Raw genomic sequence first — 23714 nt, forward strand, 5'->3', positions numbered from 1 at the left:
TCTACATTTTAAGTAAGTAGAACAGACAAGTCTCTGATGAGAATACGAAATTGGTTGAGCTATATTTTCTGATGGGCAACCTTCAGTATTTCAAAAAGAAACAAAATACAGAAGGTAGAAATGATAAAAAAACAGCCCACAGCTGTATTCTATGGCTGTTCCTCAGAATTAATCTCTGAAGCTATTGTATTTCATGTAGATTTTAAATGCAAATGAAAGTATTTTCGCTGATAAAGATGTTTAAGTAAGCTTGTCAAATTCAACCCTGGCAGATGTTGGTGAATCTAAGACAAATGAGGACAAGTTGATTGCTCCCACCTGTGATGATTAGAAAATGTAATCCTTTAGAGCTTTCACAGGTGCTATAAATTTATAAGTGACTTACAGAGTACAAGATAATGATTATGTGGACAGAAAACATCATTACCCTTGGGTTCAATCATCTTCTTATATTCCCAAGCACACTATTTCTATTTATATTTCTAGAAAATGAACATCTTATCCTGAAAAAGCAGACTGTTAATATTATTCATAATATGAAATGGTATAAGATATTGCTGAATCATCATTTGGATGCTAAAAGTCAAACATAAAATAGAGTACAGAGAAAAGGCTCAGCATTACACCCTCAGCACTACCATCCACTTCAATGAAGGATTTGTAAACACTGGTATAAAATACTTTAAAGTAGCAGAGGAAAAATTTCTTGAATGGCGAGGGGAATTTCTCCTTCATTTTCTTTAACAACATAAAAAGTGGTTATTACAAGCTAATAAAAAGCTATTTTGTGTCACTAAAATAGTTGAAACAGAAAATGATAAGCAAATAATCCAAAAACAAGCTGACATCAGACACTTAAAAAAAATTATGCTAAGTGAAATAAGTTAGACAAAGAAAGACAAGTATCATATGGTTTTACTCATATGTAGAATTTGAAAAACAATACAAACAAAACAGAAACAAACTCACAGATACAGAGAACAAACTGATAGTTGCCAGATGGGAGGGGCACTGGAGGGGATGGTTGAAAAGGTGAAAGGGATTAAGATGTGCAAACTGCCAGACATAAAAACAGTCTTTGGGATGCAAAGTACAGCATAGGGAATATAGACAATAATACTGTAATAGCTGTAGATGGTGTCAGATGGGTATGAGAATTACTGGGGTGACCATTTAGTAAAGTATATAAATGTCTAATCACTATGTTGTATACCTAAAACTAATATAATATTGTATGTCAACTGTAATTGAAAAATAAACTTAAAAAAATCAAGTTTCAGCCCTAGCTGGTTTGGCTCATTAGTCAGTGTGTCGGCCTGGGAACCAAAGGGTCCTGGGTTTGATTCTAGCTAAGGGCACATACCTCGGTTGCAGGCTTGATCCCTGGCTCTGGTTGAGACATGTGTGGGAGGCAACCAATCGATGTTTCTCTCTCTCTCTTCCCCCACACCTTTTTACACTCTCTAAAAAGCAATGGAAAAAATATCCTCAGGTGAGGATTAAAGAAAAAAAAGTCAAGTTTGAGGTGAATTACTGAAGTCAGTCCCTAATCTGCCTGATGTCCCTATATACTCTCTACCTCCATTCACAGGCATATCTAACAGCATGGTAAAATAACTGCTGTCCATAAGGATGATCTTGAGTTATCATGAAATGACCAAACTGCGATTAGGATACTTTCAGAAGTTACATGATTCATAATACTTATAAAAATGATGAAAATAAAAATTAGGTTTATGGCCCTAGCCAGTTCGGCTCAGTGGTTAGAGCGTCGGCCCTCAGTCTGAAGGGTCCTGGGTTCAATTCCAGCCAAGAGCACACATTTAGGTTGCAGGCTCAACCCATGGCCTCTGGGTTGGGGTGAGGGCAGGAGGCAACCAATCAACCGATGTCTCTCTCTCACATCGAAGTTTGATGTTTTTCTCTCCCCCTCCACCCACTCTCTGAAAAGCAATGGAAAATATCCTCGGGTGAGGATTAAAAAAAAAATTAGGTTTATGATGAAATTTCCTAGCCTAAAGTATGTTTTTTTAAAAAGTCTTTATTGCTGAGAGTATTAAAGATACACTCCTCCCGTTGCCTCCCTCCACCCAGTCCTCGCCCTGCCCCAGGCTTCCCCACATTACTGTCTGTGTCCATAGGCTATGTGTATATGCATATAAATTCTTTGGTTAATCTCTTCCCGCCCCCCACACCCCCTTCCCTCTGAGATTCATCAGTCTGTTCCATGTTTCCACGCCACTGGTTCTATTAATGTATGAGCTTTGTTATTACTTTAACTGACTTGGAAAATGTTCTATTCTTGAGAAATCTAACTGAACAAAATATATTTGATTTTTATTAGCTTCCTATACAAACTAGAAAGTTGATCATCCTATAAAATGTAAATATACTAAAAATAACTGATGACCCCATATTTTATATTATAGTGATTTCGACTGGAAAAAGGAGCACAACAGAGTAACAAGTTGATGTCTTCCAATGGGTATTCATAATCCCTTCCACACTTCATCCTGTCTGCTCAAAAGATTTTTGTAACTAATTCTAATTTTCAAATGAAGCTTCTGTGTCAGATACTGTATTTTCCTCTTCAATTATGTATCTTTTTCATTTAAATCTAATTGATTTTTAAAATATGCAATATAATCACAAGTTGCAAATGGCATAGAGTGAAAAGTCTCCTTCCTACTCTTGTTACCAGTTTCCTGGTTCCCTTCTCTAAAGGCTTCAAGAGACTTTATGCTTCACAAGCAATAGATATTTATGTAAATATAGTGTTCACTTCCCTGCAATTTTAAAAAACTGAGCTATAATTGACATATAACATATTAGTTTTGTCTTTTTTGGTAATATTCCACATATAAATGAATGGTATTTGTCTTTCTCAGTCTAACTTATGTCACTTAGCATAATGCCCTCAAGATCCATCCATGTTGCAAATGGCAAGATTTCATTTTTATGGCTAAATAATATTCCGTGTGTGTGTGTGTGTATCACCATTTTCTTTATGCATTAGGTTGTTTCCATATCTTTACCACAGTAAAAAATGCTACATTGAACATGGTGGTGTATATTTCTTTGAGTTAGTGTTTTGGTTTTCTTTGGATAAATATCTGCTTCCCCCATTTTTACACAAAGGGTAGCATATTACATATGGTTCAGCACCTCTCCCTCCCCCACTAAATACATCTATCTTGGAGATCATTCTACACAAAAATATTCTTCATTCTTTTGTATGGCCGCAAGGTATTTCAATGTAGAAATGTACTATAATTAACGTGTTAACACCTATTGATAATCATTTAGTTTTCACACACCCCGCCCCCATCCTTTGCTATTAAAAATGAAACCGCAATGAACAGACTTCTATATATGCCATTTCTAAATTCCTCATATAGGCAGATACTGTTATTTTAGATATTATAAAATGTGATTGGTCAAAAACAGCTGAAAATCTACCTTGGTTTCCATGTTGAGGAGATGAAGTCCTTTTATATTCACTCCTACATACACAGGGATGACTTTATGATTGCTGGGGCTTGCCTTTGTAAATATTTGTCCTGTGAAAAAAGCTGCTCCATATGTAGGAATTTCCCAACAATTCTGTAAGAACATGCGCTGAAGGTGATGCATTTCTTTACTGACACCCTCACTCGTACTAAGATTCTAAAACCAAATAAAGTAAAATAAAGAGATGTGAAAGGAGAAGGTACCTTTGGTAATCCAAATAGGTCAATTAAGCAGTTCCTAAAATCGGGGCTGCCCCCAAGAAGAAAAAAACTGTGTGACATTATCCCAAGAGCAATTTTTCTCTTCATATTTTACATTTTTAAAAAAAAAGGAAATATCAAGGTCTAAAAATATATTTTTTTGGTCTATTCTATCAGGTTTTTCAAGTGACTCATGGACAGAGATATTATGTTTTTTTAAAAATCACTAGCCCTTACCACAGTATCCAGCATACAGAAGGTATTTATTGAAAGAATCTAAATTAAAAATAAAAATGTATTCCTTGCCCTGGCTGGCTGGCTTGGTTGGTTGATGTGTCATCCCGTATACCAAAAGGATTTGGGTTCGATCCCTGGATCAAAGCAAGTAAAGGAGGCAACCAATCGATGCTTCTCTCTCACAAAGACATCTCTCTCTCTCTTCCCCTTCCTCTCTCTTTAAAATAAATTTAAAATTTAAAAAACCCAAAACATATCTTCCTTTCAGTTTTAGGCATGTCAACCAGAAGATCCATTTTTAATTTCAGGACTATATGTTTTATATACCATGTTTAAAACATACTAATAATATTAACAAAGTTTCAACTGTCTTATAAAATGTCTGGTTAGTTCTATTAAACAGCTTACCTTGTATTCATGAAGTATTCGGTTTGTCCAGTGAGGTGCCTTACTTTTCAATTTGGTAATGGGTACAATGGATTTTAGATTTTCTTCACTGTAAGCAAATATGCCAACATCTTTTAAATAAATTATCTTTAGTAGCTAAAGTAATATAATCATTTAGACACAAAAGGCTTTAAGTAACTTGATTTTTGAACTAAAAAATACTATGTTGTAAAATATCAGAGAGCTCTAAAAAAATTTTAAACAAAAGCTACAATCTTAACATAGCTCAATTTAGAGAAATGTTTCTTCTCTCAATAGCCACAAAATATTTTAAAAAATTTAAAACAATAAACTAACTTTAGATGTGCTAAAATCTCACTGTCTTCTCTCAACATGAAACATGAAACTAGTTTTGTGGTGGGATTACTAAATGCATATGCCTTATAACATTTTTCTATTACTCATTCAAATTTTAGTGAACTTCTTTAAACATATGTTAAAAAAGAAAGTATAAAATTTAGAAAGTATAAGGATTATCAAACTATAGTGAAATATAAGAAAAATAATTTGGAGAGAGTATAACTTAAAGAATGCTTTACCCACAGTTTTCTGGTTTTTTCCTTCTCATTCCATGCCCTGTATGATAGTTGTCCCTTGGTATCTGAGGGGGGTTGGTTCCAGGACTCCTAAGGATGCTCAGCCCCTTAGTCAGCCCTCTGTATGCATGGGTTCAACCTGTGGTTGGCTGAATCTGTAAATGTGGAATCCACAGATACAGAGGGCTGACTATATTTAATTCCAAACTAATATATAAATATTTCTAAACTTTCTTGGTTAAACTGAATCTTAAGCATAGCACAAGACCACACATTATATGAAATACTTACTTTAGGAAACCTTGCTTGTGTTTCTTACTCTCATAATTTCCATAAACTATTTGCAACAACAGACTTGCCAGTGTTATCAGTTTGGCATCAAGAGCTGTATAAAAGCCCTTCAATAAATTATATCTGGCTTCGTCAAAGAGAATAAGAATAGCTAGTGGGTCTTCAATCTTAAAAGAAAAAAGAATAATTTGGTTGTTAAGCTACAATTTCCTGTTACAAATGTACAACTTGTCATTATCTAATATGGAAAAGCAAAAAATTACATATTTATATATAAATAAGTGGTTACTGCTTAAGAGCAGGGGTTGAAAATTTTTTTCTATTAAGGGTCAGACAGTACTATTTTAAGCTTCATGAGCCATATAGTCTCTTATAAGTAACTCAGCTGCTATTGTTAGTGCAAAAGCAGCTACATGCAATACAGCAACAAATGGGTGTGGCAGTATTCCAATAATGCTCTATACATGGATACTGAAATTTGAATTTCATAAAATTTTCACATGACATGAAATACAGTTCTTTTGAATTTTTTTCAACCATTAATAACTTGCAGGATATATATAGGCAGCAGGTTAGATATGGCAATAGGCCATAGTTTGCTAACCTCTGATTCACAGTCCAATAAAATTTTCATTGGTGTATGGATATGGGTAATTTCTAGCACAAGTTTATTTAAATTCTTTATATTTCTCAAACATTTTTCTATTCATGCTTCATACAACACAGTAGATAAACTCAAAGAAGATAAAAGGAAGTGTGTTAATTCCCAGAAGGGTACATGTAGTGTAATTTAAAAAGTTGAAGACAAACAGGTTTTGACTAAAAATACTTTGCACTTTCAAATAACACTAATGGAGAGCATTCTTTTTTTAGGTTTTAAAAACTTTTAAAGTTTCACTTTATCCAGTAAGATTAACAGACTAAAAAATGCTACTCTGTAGAATATAGTTCCACTTGGAAATAATCACCAACTACAGTTTCTGAATGAATACTTACAAATATAACTCACAATGATCCAAACTTTTTATGGTAAAGATTATTTTTGTCATACTAACTAAAATAATATCTTATAATACTCCATAATATAAAAAATAGAATTTCATAGAAAACAATGGAGGGAATCGTTCTAGATTACAAGAGACTGAAGAGATAATCAAATGCAAAGCATGAACCTTGTCTAGATCTGAGTATCTGATACTAGATGTTATGGAATTATTAATTTTATCAGGTTGTAAAGGGTAGCGCAGTATATAGGTATGTCCTTGAGAGATGTATGTTGAAATATGCAGGAATGAAATGCCATAATGTCTGCAACTCACTTTTAAATGGTTCACAAAGAAAAGGGAGAAAAGGGGAAGCAAATGTAGCAAAATATTAAATTAGTGATTTAATGAATGGTATATGATGTAAATTTTCTTACTTTTTCAGCTTTCCTAGGGTTTTTAATGTCTCAAAATAAAATGTTGGAAAAAAGATTGAAATAAAATGTCGACTTAGTGAATTTGAAGAGTTTCAGCTGAGTTATAATTTCTAATAGTATGTTCAGTGAGAATTCATAAACAATTGTTCCTTTTAAATGAAATCAGGCTATTTTCATCCTAAAAGAATGATGCTAACCAATAAATGTAATTCTTCTATTTTTCAGATGGCACAAACAGGACTTTCTTAATTAGATAATAAGTGAAAGAACACAACTACTTTTTACCAGTTGATCATGACATTCCGATTTATCTTAAGTATTTACTAACCCTTGCTTTTTTTTCACTCGAGCCCACTTTATATTAAGATAATTATGCAATTTATCATCTAAGTATCATTACTGCTCTTTTTCTCTATCAGTCAACTTTTAAAATATTACTTAGGTGGAGAAGGAAGACAGACTAAGTATACTTACATTATTTATAGATTTCATGAATACATTTTTTAAAACTATTAAAATATAACAAAAAAATTTTCCATTTTAACCATTTTTAAGTATATAATTTAGTGACATTTATTACAATGTTGAGCAATCATCACCAACCACTATTTTCACAACTTTTCATCACCCAAATAAAATCTGTAACAATTAAGCAATACCTCCTTGTTCTCCCTGCACCATTCACCTGTGGCAACCACTAATCTACTTTCCATGTTCATTAATTTGCCTGTTCTAAATACTTAATGTAAGCAGAATCATACAATATTTATCCCTTTTTGTCTGGGTTATTTCATTTAGCATAACGTTTTCAAGGTTTATCTGTGTCACGGCATGTATAAGAACTTCATTCCTTTTTATGGCTGAATACTATTTCATTGTAGGTATATATATATATATATATATATTTTTTTTTGTTTGTTTGTTTGTTTGTTTGTTTTGTTTTTTTTTTGTTTATCCATTTATCTGTTGATGGACACTTTGTTTCCACCTTTCTGACTATTGTGAATAGTGCTGCCATGAACACTGAGATACAGGTATCTGTTTGATTTCTTGTTTTCAATTCTTCAGGTATATGCCTAGGAGTGAAATTGCTGGATCATATGGTAATTGTTTAGTTTTTTGAAGAATCACTAAACTCTTTTCCATAGCAACTGCACCATTTTACATTCCCACCTGCAATGTAAAAGGGTTCCAATTTCTCTGCATCTTCACCAATACCTGTCATTTTCCTTTATAAATTTTTATTATTATAGCCATTTTAGTGGGTTTGAACTGATATCTCATTTGTATTTCCTGGAGAAATGTTATTCAAGTCCTTTGCCCAATTTAATTGGGCTGTCTTTTTGTTGTTGAATTGTAGTTCTTTATACATTCTATATAGTAAACCCTTTTCAGATACATGATTTGCAAATATTTTCTCCCATTCTGTCAGTTATCTTTTCACTTGCTTGATAATGTCTTTTTATTTACAATGGTTTTAATTTTGATGAAGTCCAATGTATCTGTTTTTTATGCTTTTGGTGTCACATCTACAAAAAATCCACTGCCAAATTTAAAGATTTACCCATATGTTTTCTTCTAAAAGTTTTATGGTTTAACAAGTTTCAAAATTAGAAAATGTGAGTCCCCCAACTTTATTCTCTTTTTCAAGGCTGTTTTGGCTATTTAAAGCCCTTTGCTATTTCGTATGAATTTGAGGACTGTCTTTTCCATTTCCACACAAGAGGTCATTGGAATTTTGTTAGGGACTGCATTGTATCAGATCACTTTGCTAGTATCATCTTAAGGATATTAAACCTTCTTATCCTTGAACATGGAATGTTTTTCCAGTTACTTAAGTCTTCTTTAATTTTTTTCAGTAATGTTTTTGTAGTTTTCATTATACAAGGCTTGCACCTCTTTTATTAAAAGTGTTCCTAGGTATTTTATTCTTTTAATGCTTTTTTAATGGATTTCCTTTTTTGGATCGTCTGTTGCTGGTGTATAGAAACAACTGATTTTTCTACCCTACAACTTTGCTGAATCTAATAGCTTTCTTGTGGATTCTTAGGGATTTCCAAAATATAGGATCATGTCATTTATGAATAGAAACAGTTTTAGTTTCTCCTTTCCTATTTGGATACCTTTTGTACCTTTTCTTTCTTTTTCTTTTTTTTGTCTAACTGCTCTGGCTAAAACTTCTAGTACTGTGTTAAATAGCAGTGGTAAAAACAGGCATCCTTGTCCAGTTTCAGATCTTAAAGAGGAATGTTGTCAGTCTTTCAATATTGAGTATGATGTTAGTTGTGAGTTTTCATAAATGCCATTTATCATATTGAAGTTCCTGTCTATTCCTAATTTTCTATGTTGATTGAGAAGATCAAGTGGTTTTATTTCTTTCATTCTATTTGTGATTCTAACATATTTTTAATGAATAACCAATATCTTAGTTTTGGGTATATTTCATACAAATTTTTATATACCTTCCAATATATTTGGCTAACAGGATCAAATCTATCTAAGAGGAACAATATGAGTAGTCAGTCACAAGTTTGGACATGGTCAATGAAACTTTCTCGAGCTGATGTGGTTAATATTTCCTTGAATAAAGAATAAGGAAATGCACTGTATATTTTTTTCACAGTTATGAGAATTCAGAACTCCCATCCTAGCCCAATTTTTATAGTTACCACTGTATTTAGACTATCGTACCTAGTTTAACTTGTAATACCTCCATTAGGTTTCTTCTTTGTCCATTCATCCTTCAGATTGCATTATATCACCTCTCCCCTAACGTTATTAAGTTTACCTTTGACACTATACTTTTTAACTATTCTGAAAAAAATTTTTTTTGTATAATCCGTCTTCCATCTGGTTGCTAATTCTCTTTAGTATAGAGTCTCTTATTTCTTTTGTATTCTAGGACAATGGAGGTAAAAACAGAAAAACCATCCAGGAGTTGTATAAAGTAGTCTGACTCAAAGTCTACCACTTACCAAAGGGATGTGAGGATTGAACAGAAAACAAAAGTAAACCCCACCCGCATAGGAAGAGCACAATTTCTGCTTCTAGTGCCTACCATAGGAACTCAATAAACACTGTACATTTACATGACTGTAAAGATTTCCAAGCAAACCTTTTTTTCAACTTCCAAAGGAAGTCTCACATCTCTTCGTAAGAAAAGCTGTGGTGTTTCCCTTTGGGGATCCAAATTAGTCAATTCAGCAAGTATTTCTGGCCAGTCCCGAACATGTTGCAAGGGTTTATGATAAGGTTTAAGTTGAAGGCCTGAAAAACATCTTTCCTTTTATAAATGATAATGTAAACATAAATAAATTATATCAATGCACAGAAACTTTGTATTAAACTCTCTGCACTTAATTACTGAACACGCACAAATTAAAAGTCTAAACTTTTATCAACACTGACTTTAATCAATTTACTACCCAACTTGAGGTTAATTGCTTTTGTTTTTAAGAATATAAGAATTGCCCTAGCTGGTTTGGCTCAGGCGTTAAGAGCATTGGCCTGAGGACTGAAGGGTCCCAGGTTTGATTCTGGCCAAGGGCATGTACCTAGGTTGCAGGCTCAATCCCTAGCCCAGGTTGGGGCACGTGTGGGAGGCAACCAATCGATGTGTCTCTCTCACATCAATGTTTCTCTCTCTCCCCACCCCTCCTTTCAACTCTCTCTGAAAAGCAATGGAAAAAACATCCTTTGGTGAGGATTTAAAAAAAAAATAAAAATAAATAAAAAAATATATATAATAAGAATTATGAGAATAATTCTTAAAAGAAATACAATTTATTAAGTCTATTTAAGATTCTTAATTCCATGACAGTCTATTTAATTGTGATACAATTAGTAGTATTTGGCTTAAAAAAAATACAATTAAACCATTAGATAACCAATCACAACCTCAATTAAATCCTTTATGTATTTGCAATACTTTGAGAGACACATCTACAGTGACATTAGACTGATTTTAAATAAAAAGATTTGAAAGAAAATATAAAGAAAGAAAATGTGTATTACTTTGAGTACTGAAAACAAAGGTAAGTTGGATGAGCACCATGTTTAACGGCATTTGAATCAAATTCCATTGCCAGAGAAGAAAGGTTTTGGTCTTTAGCCCTTAAATCATTGTTTGAATGAAGTCAGGGGTAGGGCGGGTCCAGAGGCTTACCTGTTTCAACAGTTTGAGCACTAATAATTTATATAAAAGAAAAGAACACTGTATCATTTCAAAATTTAAGTCATTAATAAACTGATGTTATATTGACATTTATCAACCCACTCTCGACAAAGGAATAATGAGGTTCACTCAACAAAATAGCAACTTCCTTACTGAGGTTTTCTGAACAGATCCAAATAGTGAAATATTGCTGTGTCTCTTGAGAGAGACGCATTCCTTCCATTATCTGCTGCACTGTGGTATTATTTCCATGCTTCAGTTCAACAGAACGGTATGATCCATCCATTCTGTATATTCGAACTTTTTCATACTAGAACAAAGAATGATAATAAATTATGCAACCTGGTTAGAAAATATACAACCCAATCCAACAAAATGCTTTAATTTCAACTTCATCTGCTTAATATAGATTTCTAACATGGAAAATATCAGAAAAACTGCTTCAAGTGAGAATCTGCTGGCAATACTTTTAAAAATTTTACTTCCATTATTTATATTTTCTAACATGTTTTCCTCTGGATATTCCATGGTCAAATAAGTTTGAAAAACTAAGGCAAATGAGTTTTTAAAAACTCAGCTTCAAAATCTTCTGAGAGGATTTTTAAAGCTGTTATGTACAATGTAAATATCAAACGAGGAATATATGTTGGTTAACTAAATTTGGTGTTAGTCCAGTACTTCATGAGTCTAGTTGGCCACAAATTATACTATAGAAATGTGTACCACCAATAATTTGCCCTAAGAGGAATCTGATAGTCACTTTGCAGGTAAAAGTTATAAGCAATGGACCTGAGCCGGTTTCTTTCCTCCAGTTCAGAAAATCCCAGAGACAAATGATATTCTCAATACATTTTTGTTGCTATGGGGCCTCCAAAAAACTTTCAGGAAAGTTCATTTTGGATAAAAGTACCTAATCCCTTTTATGTTATTCATTCCAATAAAAAAAGTTGGATGCCAAGAAAAAAAAGTCTTTTAATGATACAATTAGAAAATAAATTGCAATTAAGTATAACATAAGGGTGTGCTTATGCCACTTATCTATTTTCTTGCCCTTGTGTTGTGCTGATGTAATAGTGTTTTGAAAAAATGTGCATGGTGTGTAATTATCCTTAAAGGAAGAGATCATATATCTTTATCACTTATCACTTTCAGCATTTCATGTTAAATTCACAGAAATACTCAACAAAAACTTATTGATGGGAATGTCTGGAAAGGCTCAGACATATGGGTTATATCTTTTGGTATCAAACGTTTATTCTATATCTGATGGTATGAATCCTTTGGTTTGCAAGTTTACAAACCATTTTAAAATTGATGATATATTTATCATCACTATAATTTTTAGGATTGAGATTTTTCTAATTGCTAATTCTTTTCTACCTTAATGTCACTGCTAATTATTTTGGACATAATTAAATGGAGAGGCCAAGTTGAATACACAGAACAAAAAAGCTAGGAAATCTATTTTTAAACCATTCACTTTCTTGAGGAGGAAAATGAATCTGTAATAATACATAAGTAACTTGCTGAAACTAAATCAATGAGTGATGTTAATGTCAGTATTTACAAATGTAAAATATTGATGAGAAGGCCTAAGTAGAGACATATGCTTCAATGAACAGATTATAATTTGTAATTAGTACACCAAGTACAGAGATTATACTGAAAATTAGATTAGTTTTAAGTCATTAAGACTTATTTATTCAGGTTTCATTTTTTTATGCAAGAATAAATGTCCAAGTGTTATGGATGAAAACAAATTTAATACTTATGAACTCTAACCATGAGGTGTTATAAAAGCAGTAAAGAAGTTATCCAGCCATTCATCCTTCCACTCTTTTCACAGATCCTCAAATTACTTATCAATTTAAGTAGGATGCTTGGCTCTACAATGAAGGTAATTCTTACTGGTTTGTTAATGGCTTCCTTCAACAATTTTGCAGTTTCTTCCCAATTATTTTGTTTGTTTTCTTCACAAATGTTTAATGGGGATTTTCCTTGTTGGTCTGTTATGTGCTAGAAATTCGGACAAAAGAGGATAAGAAAAAAAGCATCATAAATACACGGCTATCTCAGGGACAGGAGTAAAGTTTGATTTTAAAAAAGGACTCTTCTCAAGTAGTAAGTAAGTATTAACCTACTTATACATGCTATACTTAAAATAAACATGAATTACCAAATATGAACAACTTAAAGCACTAATCAATGTGACTATTACTTTTTAAAGTTCTGATCATAAATACAACGAAGCTTTTGTTAAAACTAATCTTTTTCCCTTCACAAAATAATTGTTAATACAAATTCTAGAAACTGGGCAGAAAATCTTTTCCACTCTTAAATATATTTTTGAAGAAATATAAAATGAAAAGAGGTTACATTTTATGTACATTCTGGAGATGATTAAATAGTAAGATGAATGCACGTAATGCCACTGAACTGTGCACCAAAAATGGCTTAGGTAAATTTTATGCAAGGAGTATTTTACCACAATCAAAAATATTTATTTACAAAAGCAAAGTTTATATATAACACTTAGTCTAAATAGTAAGTGAAATTTGTTTTTATTTTTCAGCTAACCTCTCAAGTATACTACTGAACATTTTAGTGTCATTACTTGCTATTCACTTCTTGAATATTTTAAAAACAACCTGGAAAATAACTTACTCTGTCAACTTCCGGGTGGTTTAAGAGAATCTGTACTATTTCAGCATGCCCTCCTCCCGCAGCAAAGTGAAGTGGAGAACTAAGGTGTCCATTTAAAAGGTTTGGATTGCACTTTCCTTTCTCTAACAGTATGCGAGTGGCTTCGACCTTTCCAAGCCTATAAAAAAAAAAAAGCACCTAAAATAGTCATCTCAAGCGTTTTAAAACTCCACATTTTAAAAGACACCTCAAAGAAACCTAAGATTTTTCTAGGCAGAGAGCAAGGAATGAAGACACTGACAATGTTTTCAGTGCCTAGGGACTGATTTCTTATGAATTATTCTGGTTCAATTCAACTGTGTTTACTTCTGATCAACTTGGAAAAAATATAACCTCAAACACAAGATAGAGCATACAAAGTAAAATACAAAAATTATAAATTAGAAAGATAAAAGTTTTAGTCAAAAATGTTCAGAATCAGAAAGTAACTCATAAACTTAACGCTTTTCACAAAAGCCTGTGATTTGAAAAATAGGCCCAAAGACATAATTCTGTATGTAGCTGTTATATTGGGTAATATGTGACACACAAAGATATGTAAAATACACAGTCTGTGCTCTGACAAAGGAGTACAGTATAATCAGAGAAGTAAAACAAAAAATAGGACAGTGACATAATGCTCTAAAATTTAAGTAACAGTTTAGGATACTAACCAACAAAATAAGATACTATATACTTGTCAAGATAGTATATAATTAATGCTTTAAAAAATATTGGAAAAGGAAGATTATCATCTTAGTCTAAGATGGTTTTGTTTTTTTAAATCCTCATCTGAGGATATTTTTTCCATTACTTTTCAGAGAGAGTGGAAAGGGGCGGGAGGGAGGGAGAGAAAGAGAAATATCGATGTGAGAGAGCCACATCAATTGGTTGCCACCCGCACACACCCTGACCAGGGCTAGGGATCGAACCTGCAACCCAGGTACGTGCTCTTGGCCGGAATCAAACCGAAGACCCTTTAGTCTGCGGGCCAACACTCTAACCACTGAGCCAAACTGGCTAGGGCTGTGAAGAGTTTTGATAGATGAACAATTTGAACTGGGTTTTAAATAGGAATGAACTGAAGAGATATTAAAGAGAGGTAAAATATTTTAGGTAGTGGGAAAAGTAATACGCAAAGCCAGAACCCAGAAAAGTACAAAAGTATGTGACAGACATAGTGAGTTCAACATTTGGTTATAGCCAAATACTTACATAAGACTGCAGTTTGAAGCAATGGTGGAAAAATAACTCATTGTTTTGAAATAAATGGGTGGGAGGGGGGAAGAGGAAAGGAAATTTGTTTAGATATGGTGCATTTAAGGGAAAAATGGCACATCTTCCAAACTGAGCTAACTTGTTGTCATTGATTTTTAGAGAGAAAGGGGTGAAGGGGGGAGAGAAAGTGAGAGAGTGAGACAGAGAGAGAGAGACAGAGAGAGAGAAACACTGATCAGTTGCCTCCTGGACCTGCCACGACTAGGGATCAAACCTATAACCTAGGTATGTACTCTGACGGGGAATCGAACTCCCAACCTTTTGATGTATGGGACGATGCTCCAACCAAGTGGGTCATCTGGCCAGGGCGACACAAAGTTAATTTTATCAAAGGATAAAACTCTTTTCCTTGACGTATTATAGTAACAATATTTTTCAAATAAAAATACTGAAGATTAATGAATTTTAGATTTAGACATCAAAATCTTTAAATTATGACACACCTTAATAGTAATAGCCAACATTTACTGAGTGCTTATTATATGCCAGGTACTCTCAAAGCATTTACCTGCATTTTCTTCTTTAATCTTAAGAAAGGTACTATGATTAAGCTCATCTTGTAGATAAAGAAACAGATCCTTAGAGACATTAACTAATTTGCTAAAGGTCATACTTTCAGGAACTAAGAGTTGGGACTGAAACCTAGGGACAATCCAAAATAAATGAAATACTATATCACATTTGTTTTTATGTAATAGGTAGTTGAAAATATTACCATTCTTTTATTAGAGGAGAAAATAACCCACTGCCCCCCACCCCCCAAAGGGCAACAATATAGCCAAATACAAACTTGGAATTCCTAAACTAAAATTCAGTACCTCTGTCTTTCCAATTCCACAGTGTACTTTCTTGGGGTCTGAACTATATTCTCTATCTCTTTTTGTTTATTTAGTTCTAGGTAAAGCATGTGGGGTTTTTTTAGTACTGTTGCTGCTAGCAGTATTTACGAGTAATTTGAACAAAACTGTAAGTCTAGTTAAAGAAGATTTAGGGTGACTCTTTCCAAACTTGATATAAAAATTCTCTGTAATGGGCAAACAAGAACACATGTATAGAATAAAGCATATTTTTAAGAAAAAAAAATTAAGAGCATATTTACTGAATAAAGGAACATGTCTTTTAAGGAAACAGCATAGTTTAAAAGGAGAAAAAATACGTATTTAAAGCAATTACATTTAGCTTCTTTATCACAAATATTGGAATCAGTGAAACCAAAAGAATTTGAGTTGAAAAGAATTCAAGAAATGATCAAATTAGTGCATTTTATATACAGATAAAAAAACAAAACTGAGAGGCAAAAGGTGAAATGAAATACCTTGCTCAGTGTCATTTAGCTTAAGAAATGTCCACATTTCTTAACAAGCAGTAAATAATATAGGCACTTGTTAAATGAGCCAAAGAAATTCACTTTAACCAATAAGTCATAAGCACCTTTTCCATAAGAAATATGGTAAATAACTTTATTACATCCTCTTTAAAGGATGGGCTATAGCAAACTGTTAACTGCTGCTATGAACATAAATTTAAGAACTCAGCCCAGCTGAGGGAAGAGTCACTACCATGTGAGAAGGGTACGTGAGCAAGAACGACATTGGGCAACTAGTGGAAACAACTGACTTCAATCCTGTGAGCTAATCCCTCTCATCTTAAAAAAGAAAAAAAAGGGGAAAGCTTTGATTCCAATGAAAGCTTTTGGGGGTTTCCTGATTCTACAGCTTCCCAAAGAACTAAAAGGATATTTTTCTAACATAATAAAAGGTGAAATCATAAGTAGTTAACACAGGTAAAATTTACAGTAAGGATAAACAAACATAACATAACTCCCAATACAAAACAGATAATAAGGGTCCTTGTGCTGTGCAATGACACTTGGTAGTCATTAGCTATTCTTCTGTATGATCTGGTAATTCCTAAGGACACTAACAATACTTTTCCCATGGGGCAGACCTGGCAATTCTGAATGGAGGCACATATACAGTAATCAAAGATCTAAATAGAAAGTTCGTAAGGCAAACATGGTAGAAAAAAAGTGGCTGGAATAAGAATATTTTTGAAAAGGAGCACTAACATTTACAACTAAGGATTCATTTTTTCTAAAAGGAAAATAATAAGTAATCTATTTACCAGCATGCATAATGAATAGGTGCCCAGTGGTCATTATCTAATTGGTTGACTGAAAATCTTTCATTGAGAAGACGAGTTAATAATTCTGAATCTCCTTCACAGGCACTTCGATGGAGAGGAAAATCATCTACCCACGGTCGTTCCCTATTCATAAAAACAAATTGAAAGCTATATATCACTAAGCAGCTACAAACTAAATCAGTTATGCAGTGACTATACTATATAATAATTGTACATATCATTATAAACACTATAATGACAGAATATAGGTTTTAAAAAAGCAATGTGGAGTAAAACCAAAACAGTACTTGTCTTCTGTGACACTGCTCATGCTCCTCTGCCATTTTTCCTGCTTGGGAATTTGGATTTTTGAGTAGTCTGGAGCTCCAAGACCAAAGTATGGATTTATTACCACTTTATCAACCTAGAAAGGGAAAATAAAACAAAACAAAAAACCTTTGAGAGCTTTCAATACTTAACATTAATATATAAATAGAGCTAAGTATGGATGCCATCTTAATGTTTACAATTAGCAACAGATTCATTTATCTCAGGGGGAAAAAATTACATTCTTCTGAAATCAGAGCCAAAATTCATTCAGTTCTTACCCGGTTTGTGTACTGAAGATCTGATCCAAACAAAGGGTTGTAAATACAGGTATCTGCTTTCTCTAGGGCTAACATTTTACTCTTTATTTCTAGTGCACTATAGCCCATATGTAGTGAGTTTTCTGTCTGACCTGATTCAGTAGCATATGCAGGATTTATGACATTAGTTTTTATTCGCTCAAGAGGAGATGGTCGAAACAAAGCTGGAATAAAGTGAGATTGTGCATGACGCTCATCTAACCACCTGGCAAAACAGAAAGTAGAGATAGTAGAAGTATTTGTTCAAAAGTGAACATAAAAGTAGATTATTATCCAATTCTGATATGTGGTATTTTCCAATATTTAATGTTGGTTAAGTACTTCATTTACTATTAATAAAAGTTTTGTTAATGGACACAGCAAACTACTTTGAAAAATGTATATACCATATAATAATAAAAACCCCTTTCAAAAAACATGAAGCACTTAAAATTTAAACCACTAAGATGTAGGTACATTACCCCTGCTGTTACAGAAAGACAAAGGCATGATAGGTTAAAAGACTTGTTCACTGATGAGAGTAACTCAATACGAAGGCTAGTTTTATAACAAAGGAATCTTAAGACAAGACAGTCTTTGTCATTTTTGAAGATAAAATTAACATGTTGCAAGCAAACAAGGACAATCCTGTCTTTGGAGTTTTTCACTTTTATATGATACTAAAAAACTAATGATTTCTTGCAAATCAAAATCACAATGAGAGATCACCTCATACCTGTTAAATGGCTATTTTTATAAAAAGGCAAGAAATAACAAGTGTTGATGAGGATGTAGGGAAAAGGAAACCCTCAGGCACTATTGGTGGGAATGTAAATTGGGGCAACCACTACAGAAAACAAGGAGAGAGCTTTTAAAAATTAAGAATAGAACTACCATATGATCCAGCAATTCCTCTTCTGGGTATCTACCACAAAAATATGAAAACACAAATTCGCAAAGATTTATGTACCCCCTATGTTCATTGCAGCTTTATTTACAATAGCCAAGACATGGAAACAACCTAGGTGCCCAGCAACGGATGATTGGATAAAGAAGGTGTGGCATATATATATAATGGAATACTATCAGCCATAAAAAACGATGAAACACCACTATCTGCAACATGATGAATCTTGAGGGAATTATGCTGAGTGAAGTAAGTCTGACAGAAGACAAAAACCTTATGATTTCACTCATATGTGGAATATAATACAAAAAGCAACTAATGAACTAACAAACTTGTACAGACAACGAAATGGTAGTTACCAGAGAGGAAAGGGGGTGGAGGGAAGGTGAACTGGTTAAAGGGGAACGAATATATGATATAGGAAGGAAACTAGATTTTGGTCTGTGAGCACACAATAGAGTATATAGATAACGTATTCTAATTCTGTACACCTGGAATTTATGTAATACCAATGTTACTTTGATAAATTTAATTTTTAAAAAACTTACCATTTATTAATACATATATTACTAATTTCATTATTTTCTTCCCAAAGTGTTGATATCTATCAGAGTTAATTTCTACCATCAACATGTATTTGATTTATTAAAAAACATTTTTTAATGGCAATTCTTACTTATCCAAGGCTATTAACATCCTTGCTGTAAGAGTTGCAAAGTGAGTGCTGGATTCACTACAGACTCGCATAATATCTTGCAAGCAGTAAAAAATTGGGCATCCTGGAGTATATGTATATTTAGTATTATCTGGAAAAGAAAAATTAAGAATTATGCCATCACATAAAAAGGTTTACAGCTGCATGTTTTTTATTTAAAGTATACAGTATGTTTATATAAAAATTGTTAGGTATAACAAATTATTTTAAATTTTGAATTAGAAGATCTGGATTCAAGTGATGGGCAACTCTGTGACCTTATCCATTTGAGTGAATGCAGCATTTAGAATCTTGGAGAACTGAAGAAATTATTTCCTCTCTCTTTTTCAACACTGTTATAAAACTCCGATTAATAAGATTTCCAACACCATTTAAAATAATGGATTTTTTCACCTAAGTATGGCTGGGAAAAAAGTATATCTGGAATGTTACAGCTGACTAATAAAATACATGTAAGTACTGTGTAGCAGCAAGCTGATGGGATGTCCACAGTGGGTCATTAATATAGAATCAGTATTATTGCTACCTTACATGGGACTAGTACTCTACAGGTTCCAAAGTGATTTTCACATCGAATACTTCATTGAATTCTTCTAGCAAATGGACCAAGTAGTAGCAGAAACCTGTTATAAATAAATAGCTGAGGCTTAAAGAGGCAATTTGCACCCTGGCTGGTGTGGCTCTGTGGCTAGAGCATGGGCAAGCGTGCTGAAGGGTCGAAGGGTCGTGGGCTCAATTCCCGGTCAAGGGAATGTACCTGGGTTGTAGGTTTGCACCCTACCCGCAGTCAGAGTATGCAGAAGGCAGCTAGTCAATGTGTCTCTCGCCCGCCGATGTTTCTCTCTCTCCCCCCCTCTCCCTACCTCCCTTCCACATTCTTTTAAAAAAAATCCTCATGTGAGGATTAACAACAAAAAAAAATGATTTGCATAGGACCACAAATTAGTGGGCTGCTGCAAGGTCTGCACTGAAACTCAATATTTCTTCTATTATTCTAGATGTCAAAGGCTCAAATTAAATTTTCATATTAAATGTAAGTTCTTTAAATATTGCCACCGCTGTTGGGCAGTGTTTTAGAACTATTACTGACACTTTCTTGTCCCAAATACAAGATAGATGTGATTATAATCTCTTAATTTTCCAAAATTCTTAAATATCGATAGCATATCCTTTGAAAAAACTCCTTAGCATAACCTGACAACTTTTAGTTTCAATTATGGCTTCCCTCCTTACCTCTTTATTCTATTTTTAAAAACAGAAACAAAACCATTATTGTTTAGTCCAGAAGCCTGAAGTACTTTGAAATCAAAATATCTTCATTTAAGTAACAAATTTCTCCATCTTCCATTAATTAACAACATGTATCTTACAAGAGTATTATAGTAGTAACTATGAATGCAAATTCCTAAATTCCTCAATAGATTTTAATTTAGCATCTAAGGCACAAAAAGATTCATAAGATAAAACTTGAACTTTACCTTTGACAACTGATGGAACAATAAATAATGCTGCTTCTCTGCCCATCTTCTCCCCATCCAGAGGAAATTTCTTTAGCAGTACCACTCGCTTTCCTAATTGTTTTTTGAAAAGTTGGGAAAGATTTTTTTAAAATGAGCCTTTAAATTTTATAAATTATCTTGAGAATTCTAATTTTTTTTTAAAAGGCAGTAAGAGGAATTAAAATGTAAAACCAGTCAATTTTATTATATGCCTTAATAAAACCTGGTAATTCTGATAATATTCATTTTGTAGACAATCAACCGGTAGATTCATGATCCTGGTCTTAACTCGGTAGAAGAGAAGCTTCCTATGCATAGCAAGAAAAACTGTCCTGCTAAGGATTGACAGAGCAGCTGAACAGCAAGGCATCCTGCATGCTCAAGAGGCATATACTTCCTCACTCAGTGGGGATGTAGATGGTAAGAATTTTACTACAGTCTCAGCTGGCTAAGGTTGGTGGTAATATAAGCTGCAAAATCTTAACGTTGAGCACCTCTTCATTTAATCTTCAACCTCCACCCTCAATTTCAGATTTTTATTAAAATCTGATTGGGCTACAGATTATTGCTTTGAGTTGTAACCACCATTCTTAGTTTGTTTTTCCTGATTTGGCAGCAAGGGGGACATAAATAATAACCTACACGTCTAATACTCTAAAACCTCTCATCTTCTAGATACCTTTGCCATAATTTTTATCAACCCTTCCAATCTCCCTACCCCAAGAAACAGAACTTTTTTCCTGGCCCTGGATGAATGCCTTCAGATAGATCAGAGTTCCAGTAGCTTCATTTGTTCACAAAACACTGGACTCAATATTTGTGATTATTATGGCTCATTATTATTATAGCCCCCAGTTATTTTATAAAATGGATTCTTGTACAAAATATAAATGTTAGATACAGAATAACATTCTAATAAATTCCAGGGGCAATACACATATTTTTTGCCTGGCCTGAAGTCTTGTCCTACGTAATCTTTCCCGCCTTGCTGCTTTCTCACATCCAGTTCTGTTCCATTGTTTAATTGCCTGCTTTGCAAATTATAGCTGAAACTATGAGATCTGTTGTAGTGGAAAAATAAAGCTGACTACAAGTTGGGAAATGAAGGCTCTAGTCTCAACTCCTTCACTAATGGGAATATTATTTTAGCAGGTGACAACCTATGTCTGCGTTTTATAGATGTGAACATGACCATATATCAACTCACAGGACGAATTTAACAACTTCATGAATAAGTAAGTGTGGCAGTGTTTTGTAAATTATAAATAGCACTGCACAAAAAGGTAAGGCATAACCACCACTATTATAAAATCATTTGTGATTTTCATGTGACGCTTATATAAGGAATCATCTTAATCTACAAAAATATTTCATATAATTGACTAAGATAGTCAGGCTATGGTATGGTCAATATAATTGTGTATTTAGTTAAGTAAAACTTCTGTATTTTAATTTCTCTTATTAAGAGCTACCTGGAAAAAAAATAGTACATTTTAGTAAGTATACAGGCATAATTGTGCTAGACATATTTCAGGGTGCCTGTCCACTCATAACTTCTGCTAAGAGAAAACTACCCAGCCCCCTGGGCCAGGGAACATTTTTGTTAACACTGACACCATTTCTCTCTCTCCTTCTGGGTGAATGAACTGAGTGGTAGAGTTTGGCTAATTCATAGCAAATTATGACTTGTCTATCTCAGCTCAAATATGTGATTTGGGTCCATTGGACTTTTGTTTCAGGAATTTGATCTTAGGGTAGGTCTTGTCAACTATAACAATTTAGCAATAGTAAAACAAGCCTGGGTGAAAATATCAGAGAAGTTCGAAACTGAAGTAGAAAAGAATGACAAATCTGTGACATCCAAACACAGCCTTTCATATGCCTTTGATAGTCCCCTTTTTAGTTAGCGAACATCAATCTCTAGATCATTTTATTAAAAAGTTAATCTGGTAATAATTACAGAAAGGAGATGCTATTTGTAGCACAATAAATATAAAAAATTCATAAATTTATGCAGGTACTTATTATAATCTTGCGTTACAACGCTTATAACCCAAACCCAAAAAAATCCTTCAGGCCCTATTGGGGAGGTAAAATAGGGTGAATGGTACCTTTAAAAGTTATGAAAAATAGGTTTACAGTTAGCTATCTCTAGAGAACAAATATCCAAAATAACTAATAAATCAAACCACAGGATTCAGCCTTATCTCTGCAATGAAAACAGCCTCTGTACTGAAACAGATGGGTTACACAACAAATCTCTATAAAGATGAACAAACAGAAAAATACTGAATAAGTTTTAAAGAGGTATATGCTTTACCTCACTAACAACTGTTTCAACCGCTGATTGACTGGAATTAGCTTTACCTTTTTAACTGTAATGCCTAAACCTTGGAAATAGTTTATAATTTCTGTAACTTATAACTGCTGTCTGCTTCTTGTGAGGTTATGGTCTGAGAAATTGATCATTAATTTTTTATGAGTTTCACAAGCTATACATTATCTAGCATTTTAAATGGGACCTCAATCTTTCAGGGTTAATACTTCTGTAATTCAGTTTGGCTTCTTTGAAATGGGTTTTCTTCTTGTGCCCAGATGGGAAGAAAACCTCTGCTACCTAGTAATTTATAGGACTCTCTCTAATCCACAAATCTTAACTTTTACTTAGTTATGAAGACAGCTTTATAGTTGTCTCTGTCCTGGAGTAGAGAAATAAAAATAGCAGTTCAAAGATACCTAGGAAACTATACTTCTAGCAAAAGTAGTTGTACTTTCTTTTAGTGTCATGCCACCCCTTGGTTGTCCTGTCTCTACTGAACAGATGATTAACACTGTGACTTACATAAATATTTTTCAACTTAAAAAAATTAAAGCCAAGTTCCTTTTTCTTTTCTCAGGTTACTTCTTCAAGGGGCATGGCTGAACCTTAAAAAAATTTTCTGAGTCTTTTTCAAATGGAAAGGAACATAAAAAAACTGATTTTAATATATTTTGAAAATGTCTTTCTCTACAAGCATTTAAAGCCAACTGTGTTAAAAAGAAAGATGAGAGGGAGCGAGGGAGGGAGG

At 33.4% G+C, this 23714-nt stretch overlaps 1 protein-coding gene and 2 long non-coding RNA genes across 6 annotated transcripts in view; 2 read left to right on the forward strand and 1 right to left on the reverse strand.

Moving 5' to 3' along the window:
* Positions 1-3059, forward strand: part of LOC148092272 (uncharacterized) — a 47539-nt gene extending 44480 nt beyond the window's left edge. Inside the window, exon 2 of the long non-coding RNA XR_015715181.1 lies at positions 2430-3059. This is a non-coding gene — a long non-coding RNA (uncharacterized LOC148092272). The remainder of the gene's footprint in view (positions 1-2429) is intronic.
* KRIT1 (KRIT1 ankyrin repeat containing) overlaps positions 1-23714 on the reverse strand; it is a 32534-nt gene that overhangs the window by 3655 nt on the left and 5165 nt on the right. Inside the window, exons 4-15 of one of the 2 annotated variants that reach the window (XM_016218839.2) lie at positions 20626-20718; positions 19109-19238; positions 17508-17751; positions 17208-17323; positions 16900-17043; positions 13480-13636; positions 12724-12831; positions 10969-11125; positions 9757-9908; positions 5222-5388; positions 4356-4443; positions 3460-3666 (exon numbers count right to left, since the gene is read on the reverse strand). In XM_016218839.2, coding sequence (XP_016074325.1) covers positions 3460-3666; positions 4356-4443; positions 5222-5388; positions 9757-9908; positions 10969-11125; positions 12724-12831; positions 13480-13636; positions 16900-17043; positions 17208-17323; positions 17508-17751; positions 19109-19238; positions 20626-20718 — 1763 coding nt within the window. Of the gene's footprint in view, positions 1-3459; positions 3667-4355; positions 4444-4790; positions 5086-5221; positions 5389-9756; positions 9909-10968; positions 11126-12723; positions 12832-13479; positions 13637-16899; positions 17044-17207; positions 17324-17507; positions 17752-19108; positions 19239-20625; positions 20719-23714 lie in introns of those variants that run through there. The other variant, XM_016218841.2, reaches the window with a different exon arrangement.
* LOC107541701 (uncharacterized) lies at positions 12013-23692 on the forward strand. Of its 3 annotated transcripts, XR_015715179.1 has the most exons (5): positions 12013-12712; positions 12836-12940; positions 20900-21066; positions 21796-21881; positions 23544-23692. It is a non-coding gene; the product is annotated as an uncharacterized LOC107541701 (long non-coding RNA). The 3 variants fall into 3 exon arrangements; XR_015715178.1 differs by having other exon boundaries at positions 12013-12940; XR_001603634.2 differs by lacking the exons at positions 12013-12712; positions 12836-12940 and having other exon boundaries at positions 20003-21066.

The sequence above is a fragment of the Miniopterus natalensis genome, chromosome 10, assembly GCF_054644295.1.
Source record: "Miniopterus natalensis isolate mMinNat1 chromosome 10, mMinNat1.hap1, whole genome shotgun sequence".
In the NCBI taxonomy this organism is placed as follows: domain Eukaryota; kingdom Metazoa; phylum Chordata; class Mammalia; order Chiroptera; family Miniopteridae; genus Miniopterus; species Miniopterus natalensis.